The following is a 13777-nucleotide window of genomic DNA, read 5'->3' as shown; positions in this document are numbered from 1 at the left end:
ATCTAACTGCTAATGCATTGCTGCCTGTGGGAGAGCCACCCCTTAAGCAGACCGGAACTGTGGCCATTTTTTGACAATGATACATGGCCTGAGTGGCGCATCTTAGTTTATCCACCATCTTTGTAGAGAGTATTGCTTTCTGGCAATACTCTCTATTAAAAGTGACTAGTGAACCATTTATTAATTGTGCTGGGGACAATAAAAGGCCACTCCAAAATATGCAGTGTTGTAACACAACACAATGCCACAGAAGTCTCAGACAGACTCTGTGATGAAAGCAGTCATCGTCATTGGATACGGCCTCTTTGTCCCGGCAGCGTTCCTAACGACAACAAGACCTTTACACAGCATCTAGGGATGATTTCAGAACAAACATAAACCAATGTTATATTTACGTGAATTATATTAATTAGTTACATACAGTAATAAGCACAATATTTAATAGTTTTTGCGCCCAATTAAACATTTTTGTAGCTTTCTCCCTGTTCATCCACAGAGGTTTTGGGGAGCATCAGGAGACTTCTGTCAGAACCAGTGGAGGTCCAGAGCTGGGAGGGACATGAGACAGCCTTGTTCTATAAAATGGTAAGAGACAATATAATTGGTGGGATCTGAACCCTGGTCTCCCACTGGCCACTACTTGGGAAACAAAAGTCTTAACCATTAGACCATGAGCTAATTCCCACCTGATAATGATTCTATGTTGCACGCAAGGCTACCTCATCACGATAGGAGGAGTACAACAGAAAAACATGTCCCCATACAGCTTTATAACAGGTGTGACATACATGACAGGGTGACAGGCCATCTTGGAATATACAGGCTGGAAATATTCATCTGACATAAACTAAGGGAAGCATTCTGGGAAGCACAAAGGAACCGGAAGAAATTGACTGTGGCGAACAGCACAGTAGAACTCTCCTGGAAATCTGATATACCACAGCTCTGAAATCTGTGTGACAGAGGTCTAAATAATGACAAAATAAGTAAACAGTAAAGGCCTTTTTTCTCCGCAGAATTCAGTTGTGAAATCGATTTCTGTTCCAACACACTAAGGTCTTTTAAATAGAAACCTGTCTGACAGGGAACTTCAGGAGCCATTTTGGCTTGCTATTAGCCACATGGTCACAATGTAATGTTGCCTTAGGATATGGGAGGGAAGTAATCAAGTCACCAGCTCTGGTATTGCTTTTAAATATACATATTTATTTATTTATCCAACCTTTTTTTTAACTAGGCAAGTCAGTTAAGAACAAATTCTTACTTACAATGACAAATCACCGGAGAACAACTGCCTTGTTCAGGGGCAGAACGACAGATTTTTACCTCGTCAGCTCGGGGATTCGATCCAGCAACCTTTCGGTTACTGGCCCAACGTTTTAACCATTAGGCTACCTGCCACCCCAGGTAGCCTTGTGGTTATATCACTTTGAAGAGATGTTAATGTACTGGACTGAGTGAAACACGCTGAGCTGTTCTATGACAGTGTTAGGACATGATGCTGTATCTTGAATTGGACCTTGTGTACGTGATGTGGTTGTTGTTTTGTATTGGACGTTATAATGCATTGATTTGTCTTGTGCTGAACATGGGGCCCTTTGTGGCTTTCTGGGGCTCCAATATTCTGCTCATGCTGGTTGATTACACTGGAAAGCCCAACATCACCCGGTACAGAATTCATACACTGGAAAGCCCAACTTCACCCAGTACAGATTTCATACACCGGAAAGCCCAACTTCACCCAGTACAGATTTCATACACCGGAAAGCCCAACATCACCCGGTACAGTCAATCGAATCCTGTTCCACAGACACAATATCCTCCTGTATCTCACCATGACCTCCATATTATTACAGTAGGCGTCCAACACGGATAATCGCCATCCTTATGAAATCCTCAAATTTTCACTGGTGTGAGGGGTGTGTTTTGTACTAGCATGTGTTGTGAAGTTCATAATAATTACACTGTAAATAGGACCAGGAGTTTCTCTCCTGTTCAGGTCACGTGGTCAGGGAAAACTCCGGTCCCTATGAACGGCATGCCCATCTGTCGATCGGTCCAAAGTACTCTTACGGAGTTTAATTAATAGATGTTGTTGGACAGGACATTGGCGAGATAACGACCACCATTTCTGATAACCGCTGGTTACTTAAAGCAGCAATCAGCAGTTGAAACAATAACAAAGCGTCATCCCCGCCCCTGTTTTGGTAAAAAAGCTGAGAGATGTAACCACTCAAATTCATAGACAGAGCTATGGATTAACCCATCAATGATCAGGTAACACTTCACTTGACACCCAGTGTCATCACACGTTCCCTATCCCGTAGGTTGACCCGGGTGAAGCTGGGAACGCACAATCCCTCCATCAGTTGCTCAGACTGTCCGCAATAGGCTGGACTGCGGGCGTGTAGGCCTGTTGTAAGGCAGGTCCTCACCAGACATCACCGGCAACAACGTCGCATATGGGCACAAACCCCTCCTTTCCTGGACCAGACAGGACTGGCAAAAAGTGCTTTTCACTGACGAGTCGCAGTTTTGTCTCACCAGGGGTGATGGTTGGATTCGCGTTTATCATTGAAGGAATGAGCGTTACACCAAGGCCTGTACTCCGGAGCGGGATCGATTTGCAGTCCATGAGGAGGAGATGCACTGCAGTACTTAATGCAGCTGGAGGCCACACCAGATACTGACTGTTACTTTTGATTTTGACCCCCCCCCTGTGGATGTATTTCAAGGCCTACCTTCAAAACTCAGTGCCTCTTTACTTAATATCATGGGAAAAACTAAAGAAATCAACCAAGACCTCGGAAAAAAAATTGTAGACCTCCACAAGTCTAGTTCATCCTTGGGAGCAATTTCCAAACGCCTGAAGGTACCACGTTCATCTGTACAAACAATAGTACGCAAGTATAAACACCATGGGACCACGCAGCCGTCATACCGCTCAGGAAGGAGACGCGTTCTGTCTCCTAGAGATGAACGTACTTTGGTGCGAAAAGTGCAAAAAAAATCCCAGAACAACAGCAAAGGACCTTGTGAAGATGCTGGATGAAACGGGTACAAAAGTATCTATATCCACAGTAAAACGAGTCCTATATCAACATAACGTGAAAGGCCGCTCAGCAAGGAAGAAGCCACTGCTCCAAAACCGCAATAAAAAAGCCAGACTACGGTTTGCAACTGCACATGGGGACAAAGATCGTACTTTTTTGGAGAAATGTCCTCTGATCTGATGAAACAAAAATAGAACTGTTTGGCCATAATGTCCATCGTTCTGTTTGGAGGGGGGGGCTTATAAGCCGAAGGACACCATACCAACTTCTGACCCACTGGGAATGTGATGAAAGAAATAAAAGCTGAAATAAATCATTCTCTCTACTATTATTCTGACATTTCACATTCTTAAAATAAAGTGGTGATCCTAACTGACCTAAGACAGGGAATCTTAACTAGGATTAAAAGTCAGGAATTGTGAAAAACTGAGTTTAAATGTATTTGTCTAAGGTGTATTTAAACTTCTGACTTCAACTGTATATACAGACACACACACTACCGTTCAAACGTCACTTAGAAATGTCCTTGTTTTTGAAAGAAAAGCCAATTTTTTTGTCCATTAAAATAACATCAAATTGATCAGAAATAGAGTGTAAACATTGTTAATGTTGTAAATGACTTGTAGCTGGAAACGGCAGATTTTTTATGGGATTTCTACATAGACCTACAGAGGCTCATTATCAGCAACCATCACTCCTGTGTTCCAATGGCATGTTGTGTTAGCTAATCCAAGTTTATCATTTTAAAAGGCTAATTGATCATTAGAAAACACTTTTGCAAGGTCCTCCCGGGTGGCGCAGTGGTCTAAGGCACTCTGAGATTCTGGGTTCGAGCCCAGGCTCTGCCGCAGCCGTCCGCGACCGCGGGGCAGAGGGGCGATGCACAATTGACCCAGCGTCGTCCGGGTTAGGGAGGGTTTGGCCGGCAGGGACATCCTTGTCTCATCGCGCACTAGCGACTCCTGTGGCGGGCCGGGCGCAGTGCACGCTGACCAGGTCGCTAGGCGTACGGCATTTCCTCCCGACACATTGGTGCAGCTGGCTTCCTGGTTGGATGTGCAGTGTGGCTTGGTTGGGTTGTGTTTCAGAGGACGCATGGCTCTCGACCTTCGCCTCTCCCGAGTCCGTACGGGAGTTTCAGCGATGAGACAAGACAGTAACTACTACCAATTGGATACCACGAAATTGGGGGATTTTTAAAAAACTTTTGCAATTATGTTAGCACAGCTGAAAACTGTTGTCCTGATTAAAGAAGCAATAAACATACAGCGGCGTGTACTACTCCCTTCACAGAACAGCGCAAACGGGCTCTAACCAGAATGGAAAGAGGAGTGGGAGGCCCCGGTGCACAACTGAGCAAGAGGACAAGTACATTAGAGTATCTAGTTTGAGAAACAGACACCTCACAAGTCCTCAACTGGCAACTTCATTAAATAGTACCCGCAAAACACCAGTCTCAACGTCAACAGTGAAGAGGCGACTCCAGGATGCTGACCTTCTAGGCAGAGTTGCAGAGAGAAAAAAACATCTCAGACTGGCCAATAAAAAGAAAAGATTAAGATGGGCAAAAGAGCACAGACACTGGACAGAGCAACTCCAGCATCCTGGAGTCGCCTCTTCACTGTTGACGTTGAGACTGGTGTTTTGCAGATACTATTTAATGAAGCTGCCAGTTGAGGACTGTTTCTCAAACTAGACACTCTAATGTACTTGTCCTCTTGCTCAGTTGTGAAAAAGAGGGAGAAGCATCTGGGATAGTCGCATTAGAAGGGGTGTGAGATGAGGAAATGTTAGACAGGCAAGGATGCATGGCTGAGTCAAATAGGAATCCTGACTTAATGAAGTGGTGATTAAAGAGATCAGCCATGTGCTTCTTGTCAGTAACAACCACATCAACATTAAGGGACATGGGCAGCTGTGAGGAGGGATATTCTCCAGGTCTTTAACCGTTTTCCAGAACTTCTTGGGGTTAGACCCGAGTGCACTTATTTCTCATTTGCCTGACCAAGAGCCAGTCAGCCTGAGTATGCGTGTGCCGAGCCTTTCGTCAAATGCAATTCTTAAGGTGGAGTAATAACTCTGCAAGATCACAGTCGAACCAGGGGCTGAACCTGTTTTTAATTATCATTTTCTTTATGGGGGTGTGTTTGTTAACAATACACACTGAAAAATTAAACAAATTATGTCCAAGCTTTTTCTACCCTTAACCTTGTTCTGAACACCTCCTAAACAAAGGTCATATGAAGATTGGTAAGAAGAATGCCCCTCTTCCCACAGGCGTTATTACTACCTCTCCCGGCCCTGGCAGATCTTACAAGTGTTGTAATAGCTACTAATCTCTTCTGAAGGTAGAATTTTTCTGCAATATTGCTTAAAGCTCATTAAATCCATTCCTTCTCATCCTGAAAAGGGCAGTTGATAAGAACAAGAAAAAGTGGGGCACTGGGATTGGTTTAGGATTTGTGAGCCTGACACACAGACCCACAACAAGTCTGAGGCTTTAGGATGTACAAGTAAATGTAGAAGTCAAATTCAAAGGAGAAAAAGGTGAATTGTGGAGTGGGTAACAGGTGTGCTATCTCGCTTTATTCACTGGGTGCTCTGCCATATGTGACAATGACTTAAAATTAAATCCCAAGTTAAAGAACATAAAAACATTTTAAAGGACAAAAAGACATAAGCAAATTTCACCTTTTTATTTTCAGCCGCCGTTTCCTATTGTTCTTCATTCTTGGGATTTAATTTGAAGAAAAAGTACATTCTTCTCAGGTTTCTTTCATGTACAGTACACTGGTTAATTTTGTACCAAATATGTCCTCTACCCTCAATCTCCGCAGGTTCAACCAGAACTTTGAAGTTCTGTGGGTTTTGGACAGGCTACACGGCAACGCCAACTTCAGGAAGACCAATGCCTACGAGCGTCACACCCTGCTGCTCAGCCACACCCCTCTGAAGAAGATCCAGTGATGCTCACCCAACCCAAATGTCACCTCTGACCTTCAGCATGTAAGGACCATGGCTGTGTCATGACGTTGGCCTGTTGGGGGAGGTTTATGACCCCCATAAATACCTTTCCCCTTTTTCCTCTCTCTACTCTTCCGATGTGACTATTGAAAATCCCTTTGTTGGCCTCCCGGGTGGCGCAGTGCTCTAAGGCACTGCATTGCAGTGCTAGCTGTGCCACCAGCTAGCACTCACTTTTCATGAGTGAACTATGCTCAACTCAGTGGCCCCGCCCATGTGACCAGACACTGGTTGTAAACTATGAAACACTGCCCTCTCTCCCAACCCTATATAAGCCCCTTTAACAAAAATGTAACTTCCTGTTCCAAGGACGTGAGGACTTACCATCCCCACGTTGAAAGGACAAAGGCCACCTACAGAACTAAGACAACCTCAGCAAGAACCTAACGAAATTAGCATCGAATTTCAATGTGAAAGTGAAGACCTACACGCCGGAAGGATGAATTGACTATACCAGCCAGAATATAGCATGAGCTTAAAGTATGGCAACTTGGTATGAAATTTGAACTCTTATTCACTAAAAAAGTCAATTGTGATAAGTGATAAATTCCGAGCCTAGTGTCTCATGGGGGACAATCATTAGCCAAAAGCGGACTCGGCCAGGAAACACACCTCCCAAGACTGAAATTTCATTTTTCTAATGAACAACAGAAACACACGTGCCAATCGGCGTTCAGTGGCTCTTTAAAGGAGATACTGTGATGCGATCAGAGAATTCCTATCCTCAGTTGTGGCACTGAGATGACTTGACTCTCACTGGTCAGTTTACTCTTGGTAGTAGAGACAGCGGGGTCCTTATTAAGTTTGACACTTTCTCACTGAACGCACATCATGTGGTACTTCACAACTTTTTACCTGCTTGATTAGAAGATTGACTTTAGTTTTATTATTTAAGAAATGTGAATGTTGATAGCAATAGCATTTTCTACCATTTCAGTCTAACCTTCTTCTCTTCTGTAAGTCCAACCTTCTTCTCTTCTGTAAGTCCAACCTTCTTCTCTTCTGTAAGTCCAACCTTCTTCTCTTCTGTAAGTCCAACCTTCTTCTCTTCAGTCTAACCTTCTTCTCTTCAGTCTAACCTTCTTCTCTTCAATCCAACCTTCTTCTCTTCAGTCCAACCTTCTTCTCTTCAGTCCAACCTTCTTCTCTTCAGTCCAACCTTCTTCTCTTCAGTCCAACCTTCTTCTCTTCAGTCCAACCTTCTTCTCTTCAGTCCAACCTTCTTCTCTTCAGTCCAACCTTCTTCTCTTCAGTCCAACCTTCTTCTCTTCAGTCCAACCTTCTTCTCTTCAGTCCAACCTTCTTCTCTTCAGTCCAACCTTCTTCTCTTCAGTCCAACCTTCTTCTCTTCAGTCCAACCTTCTTCTCTTCAGTCCAACCTTCTTCTCAGCTGTAAGTCTAACCTTCTCTTTAGTCTAACCTTGTTCTCTGTTGCAAGTTTTTTTTTTTAAATCTCTATATTTTATCAATCGGATTGCTTTGGGATTTTGGCAATGATGCCCTTTATCTACTTACCCAAAAAGCAGGCTAGCACAAACCCATAGACTTCCAGTCATTGTGCTAACGCTAGTTAGCATTGGCTTGTGAAACTCTAACTTCCTTCATTCTAGACACAGACGTAAAAATGGTTTCTACTAGTTCATCCGATTCTGGGGAAGTAGATAAAGGGCCTTATTGCCAAAATCCCGAAGTGTCCCTTTAAATGCATCTAAGCTTGTTTTCTTGTTAGGACTGTCAAGAGTTAAATCACTTAACTTTTTGTAATTTTTGTGCATTTTTCCCCCTGCGATGAATCACATTGTCTGAAAGCATTGTAAATTTACTGAAAATATACAAAATACATCATCTATACAGCTAAAATCCACAATGCCATGTAAAAAACAAGTGGACATTGAGATTAAATAAAGTGTGCTCTCCATTTAACTCATTTGATTAACTGTTACATCCATATTTTTTGTATGAAAATTCTTAAATTACAGTCCATTTGAGCAAATCACAGCAAATTATAATTTATATAAAAAATCTAATTTTTTCCATCATTTGACAGGCCTAAATTTTAGGTTTGTAGATCCATGGAAAACCATACAACAATCCCATCCTTGTCACCATTTTGTAATGTACAACCTCTGTCCTGATTGATAAATGGGGCCTTTGAAGGGTGTGATCTGTCCAAATCTGTGCATTGTAGCATAAAACCTTTGAAAGAAATGAGATGTGTTATATGAATTTCTTCTAAGCGTCGACACAAAATCAGCATTCAACAGCATCGTTACATCTGTAAATATTTTATACTCATTCTCTCACACATAATCAATAGCTACAGTAAGGGTTGGGAAATGAAGGTAACTTTCCCCCAAAACTCCCGGTTGGAATAAACAGGACATCCGGAATTCTCCAACCAAGATTTCTGTAAACGTTAGCGGAATTTTGCAACCCTAGTATTCTTCTAAACAATATCATCTATCAGTGGTCAGAGCCTTATTACACTACAAACCAGGTTTGTGAAATTAGCGAGGTAACTTTGGTCAACTCCGAGTTCAACTTGGGATAACCGGTACCACGGATATGGCTCACCAAATTAGCCAGGTACATTTCTATGGTAACGAATCCCTCGGAACTAACCGGCAAACTAACTCGGGGTTAACTCCACCAATAAATCAGATTCCCTCCCGCTCTCAAAAGATTGCGTCATCATCCCCTTCATTTGAGGAAGACTGATTAAATCATTTTTAGAAAATGGTCATGTTAAAATACCCATCACATCACACATTTAGTAATGAAAGAATGCATTTAAAAACGTCAGGCACACTTTCGTATGACTTAATACAATCCTTATATCATACGATTGGGGGGCGGGGGGGACTGATTGTGGTTGTGCATTGATAAAAACACCAAAGACGGCATTTAACGAGAAGTAAAAAATAAAGACTTAACTTCTAAAAGCCTATTTCACACCGTAGCCTGCTGAATTTGCAAGATAATCCAAATGAAATAAATTGACACGTGAAAATGTTGCACTGATTCACCCACAGATTAATGTTTCAGCGTTATCTCAATGAAGAGTTCTGACTCACCCACGGATGAACGTTTCAGCGTTGTCTCAGTGAAAACCTCGGCGTTCGACTAGCCATGTGCGATATACACGGGCAATTACAAGCCTGCTAGAGTTAATGGCAGGTGGACGAGCAATATCCACCATTGTAATACGGATTAATCTGATCTCATTGGTCCTCAATTTGCAGCTCAGACATCATTCGGGATAAATGGAGTAATGCCGCGTTCACGTGCTAAACCAACACTAGAAAACTTGACATTTCCGTCTTGCTAACTGGTTGAACGAGGCACGTGTATAATTACAACCAGTTAGCAAGTCGTACATTTGAGTTTCCTAGCATTTGAACGCTGCATTAGCTCTTATTTAGCCTAACCTGGAGCAGGTTACAGCGCATTCAGAAAGTATTCAGGCCACTTTGTTACGTTACAGCCTTATTCTAAAATGGATTAAATAAAACACTTTCCTCATCAATCTACAAACAACATCTGAATACTTCCCGAATGCACTGTATATAAATGTTGCTTTCTTATTCAACCAGAAAAACAAGAGTTATATGTAGCGGTTTACCAAGTTAGCTGGCTAATTTAATAATCCGGCTTTCTGGAGATCCCCACAGGAAAAGACAAACAAGTAAATAAGGAGGACGAAGACAGGCGGTGGTGAAGTTTTTTGTCCATTTTGTGTTTTTTTTGTGTATTTAATAAGGAAAAGCATAATTACTACAAATTACAAATAACACTAATAGCGAATCACATCAGCCTACAAAGCAGATATTATGAATATTAAATGTTATAATACAAGAGCTCATTCAAGTATTTTACATTTTTCTTTTTTATATTTTTTTTGTGTTCTTTTTTCTTTATTTTAAATCTTTTTTTTTCTTTCTCATGACAAGCCGGGGATATTGTAAAGATAATGAACTATTAACATTTTTTTAATGGTTCATATACAGCTGTTTTTCTATTTATATGGCTTTATGGAATTGTTTCTCCTAGTTCAGTTCCCAGACATCATAGCCATTCACATCCTCTAAAATAGTGACATCATTGACAAACCCAAGGCGGGTTACGTCCATCTTCCTCGTCCTCCCTTCCCCTCGTTCTCTTCAAAAGTCTGGCCCAGTCCACCTGACCCTGAAGGACGCCAGACATGGCACCCCCTAGAGTTCATCGGAGCGCCAGCTGATCCATCCGCAGGGTTCATCACTATGCTAAAGAAAAGGCTGGACCCCAGAGCACCTGTCCCCTCTATCCTGGCGGAGGGGGCACAGGTGACATTCACTGGGGGGGGGGGGCATCTGTCTGTGTGGCTGTCTGGAAGGGTGCCCCCTGGTGACACACCACATCCTCTCAGAGGATTAACTGGGTTGGGAAATGGTTGGGAGTTTCGTCGTATTTGTCTTTATTCCTTGAGTAAATGATTTCTTGAGTGATTCATATCAGCCTCCTGAATTAACCCGCAGCTCCCTTGAGCTGAGCCCACAACAAAAACAGAAGAGAAAAAAAGAGCTAAAACATAGCTAATTCTCACTAAACTCTTGTAAATTGTTCAACAATGGCGGGTTAATAAAGATTTCATTTGAAACAAAAACAAAACATGAAGACAACTGGACATTCTAACACAGGGGAACCACCAGTGATATTGATTCACTCCATTGGACCTCCAGCAGAAGATATAGTTTCACTGTTATTTAAGCTAATTGATATTTAACTAAAAAGAGGACCATTGTACGTCACTGATCAATAACTAGTTAGGGGGACTATTCAACCACCAACTTTAACCTCATGATACAATTCGTTCTAAATTGCCGTTGCGTGAACACACCAGCGATTCACATCACACAATTTGTCAACAAAATAAAATTAAAAAATTTAGCAAATTAACTTTGATTTGAAATTTAACTCAACTTCCTGGAAATGTGTAATTTATGTTGCTGCATTGAATGTCAGTTGATGCCCTAAATGTAAATTTCCCTTTATTTATACTATACTAATTTTCCCATTTCTTGAAAGTCCAGAAGTTTCAAACACACATATTCAATACAGAGACAAATCCTAGCTTGAAACACAGCAAATTAAAAAGCAATAAAGATGAGAACATGAAAAAAAAAAAAATTTTTTTTTTGAATACGTACACATGTAAGGCGAATATATAATCTGTTCTATAAACAATAAAACAAGTAGCCGGGAGGTGTAATTTCTCTTCATCTGTCCAATTCACATTTACATTAGTGGACCAAAAAAAAAAACTCATCTATTTGATATCATCAGTACTCATGTCAGATAAAGATTAAGTTATCTAAACTAGATTATTATAATTGATCTGACTGGATGTAGGGGAATTATAACAGCAGGTCGGTCGGGGGTCAGAGGGGATACATAGCCTGTCCATTGGTTATAGTCCTCCAGAAGAACAGAGTAGAGCCGCCACTCTCTGGAAAAAACACTGGTGTGCGTGTGTGTGTGAGCGGTGGTGGGACGCGAGGGTATAGGCCATGCCAAGCTGCAGACTGAAGCCTTGTCTTGTTAGCCCTGGAAAGCAGGCCATTACACTCCCCCCCCCCCCAACAAAGCCCACCACACACCTAAAGCACCTGCCGCAGCATGCCTTTCCTCTGTCGTCAAGTCATCCGGATTGATGATTCCAGTCCTGTAGCCTGAATGATGTACTATGGATGGATGATAGGATGAACAGATCGATGGCTGGACGCAGACTGTCCTTGGGAGGCTGGTGATTGGGGGGGGGGGTCAGGGGTGGGTGTGCCCTCCCCAGCAAAGCATTTTAGCACAAAGAGCCACAAATTGCAAACACACCGAGGGGTGGGTAGGCTTTGTAACAGACCATATGACATTTGGAAGACAGTTCAAAAGGGGTGCTGTTTGGCAGGCGGGGGGGGTGTCACTGAGTGGCCACTACTGTAGGTGATGACCGACGTTGCATATTTGCAATTATCAATGCTGTACAATCGACATTAAGGTGGCGGGCACAAATTAAGCAGAAAAACCATTAAAATAAGGCAACTTTCAACGATCTTGCTCATACTGAGGGACTGGTACAAGTCTTTTATTTTAATCATTTGGTTTCTTCTTGATTTTGTTTTCTCTCTCCTCTTCCCTCCAGCCCAAAAACAAGTAAAATATTGTTTTCCTTAATTTTTTCAAAGTATCAGTTTCCAAATCCACCACTCACCCCATAGAAGAAGAAAAAAAATGATCAGATCTTGAAGAATCACTCATCTGTCAGCCAACAGATGGTGTCAAATGGAAAGGAGGTCCAACGATAGAATGGGGGGGGCCGCAAGGTTTGCAGTTGCCATCAAACGTGCTCAAAAACCATGTTCATTCCCACATAGTAACCACCGGGAGAATGTATGCTAAGGTTTGCAACAACAAAAAAAAATGGAACACTTCATCCATTCCTTCAATAGTCTTTGTCTCCAACAAGACAAAACTCTGTTTCAAACAAAAGAAAAAAAAAAAAAAATGGAAGAGCCTTGATTTATTTAAATCACGAGACATTCATCAAAGTCATTCTCTCATGCTTTGCGTGAACCATTGGACCCCCTTGTGTTGCAGAAAGGATTTGATGCCGTTGAGTTGATCCGAGGGTTGTCCGGGGTGTTACTTTGGTGGCTTGGTGTCTGACGCGGTGGCCGAGGCCTGGGCTGCGGGTCGCTGGCTCTGGCTGCTGTTTTTGGCATCATCCTTGGCGGGGCCCTGGGCGAACGGGGCCGGGCCGAAGCCAGTTTGGCTGTGGGGGCGGCTGGAACCCTGGGAGGTGTGGCGGCGGCGACCGTCTCCGCTGGATGAGTGTCTCTTGCGGCCTCCCTCCTCCATCGGGGGCTGAAATGAAGGACAATGGTGAGATTTGGGATTGACTGAGGCCCTACGGACATTCTAACAGAACGTTCTGTAACAAAGTCTGCGTCACCAAATTACACGGTATTCCCTATAGTACACAACTTTGACCAGTCTTACGTAACATTTAAGGTAGTCAAAAACTACAGGGTGAACAGGGCAGCCAAGACATGAGTCTTGTAGCAATGGCTGCCCTTTTGTTAATGTTTTAACAAACCCACTTGCTCAGTACTTTGAACCTACAAAAGCCTGACAGAGCATGACAGCACTCTGATAGAAGCCTTGTCAAACGAGTATGATAGCCAAAGCTTTAAATAATAATATATATTTTAAAATTGGTAGCACTGGTGCTCCTACTTAAAAAGGTTAGGAGCACCACGTGAAATTTACGAGCACCAGAAAATACAATAATGAATTCTAGCTAGTATGGAAACACATGTGCCTTAGAAGCTAATATGTAACACTAAATACATTAGTTTATTATAAAAGCTAAAATAATGATAGGAACACCTGTCATTGAAATTACAAAGTAATGTGTGGAATATTAGGTTCCTACATTGTGTACGAGTACTATTTTCCTATTGAGATGCATTACATAGATAATGTCTCAAGATGTCAGGTTTGTGACGAGGACATGCAAGAAATGTGTAATTAATTCATTGCGATGATCATTCATCTTCTGTGCCCACAAATGTTTAAATAAACTGGTCAAATTACCACAGCCTAGTTTCTCAAAAAGCATCTTAATCCTAAATTTAAAAAAAATACATATTTAACTAGGCAAGTCA

At 42.2% G+C, this 13777-nt stretch overlaps 1 protein-coding gene across 5 annotated transcripts in view; it reads right to left on the bottom strand.

Annotated features, from left to right (window-relative positions):
- Window positions 1–9792: 9792 nt before the first annotated feature.
- Window positions 9793–13777, bottom strand: part of LOC129868007 (la-related protein 1-like) — a 49585-nt gene continuing 45600 nt past the window's right edge. For all 5 annotated transcript variants that reach the window (XM_055941562.1, XM_055941563.1, XM_055941564.1 and 2 more), the window contains one exon: window positions 9793–12974. In XM_055941562.1, coding sequence (XP_055797537.1) covers window positions 12753–12974 — 222 coding nt within the window. In that variant the 3' untranslated portion in view covers window positions 9793–12752. The remainder of the gene's footprint in view (window positions 12975–13777) is intronic.

Source organism: Salvelinus fontinalis, chromosome 13, assembly GCF_029448725.1.
Source record: "Salvelinus fontinalis isolate EN_2023a chromosome 13, ASM2944872v1, whole genome shotgun sequence".
Taxonomy (NCBI): Eukaryota; Metazoa; Chordata; class Actinopteri; order Salmoniformes; family Salmonidae; genus Salvelinus; species Salvelinus fontinalis.
The sequence above is the reverse complement of the archived record's forward strand: the minus strand, read 5'-3'. Positions and strand labels throughout refer to the sequence as shown.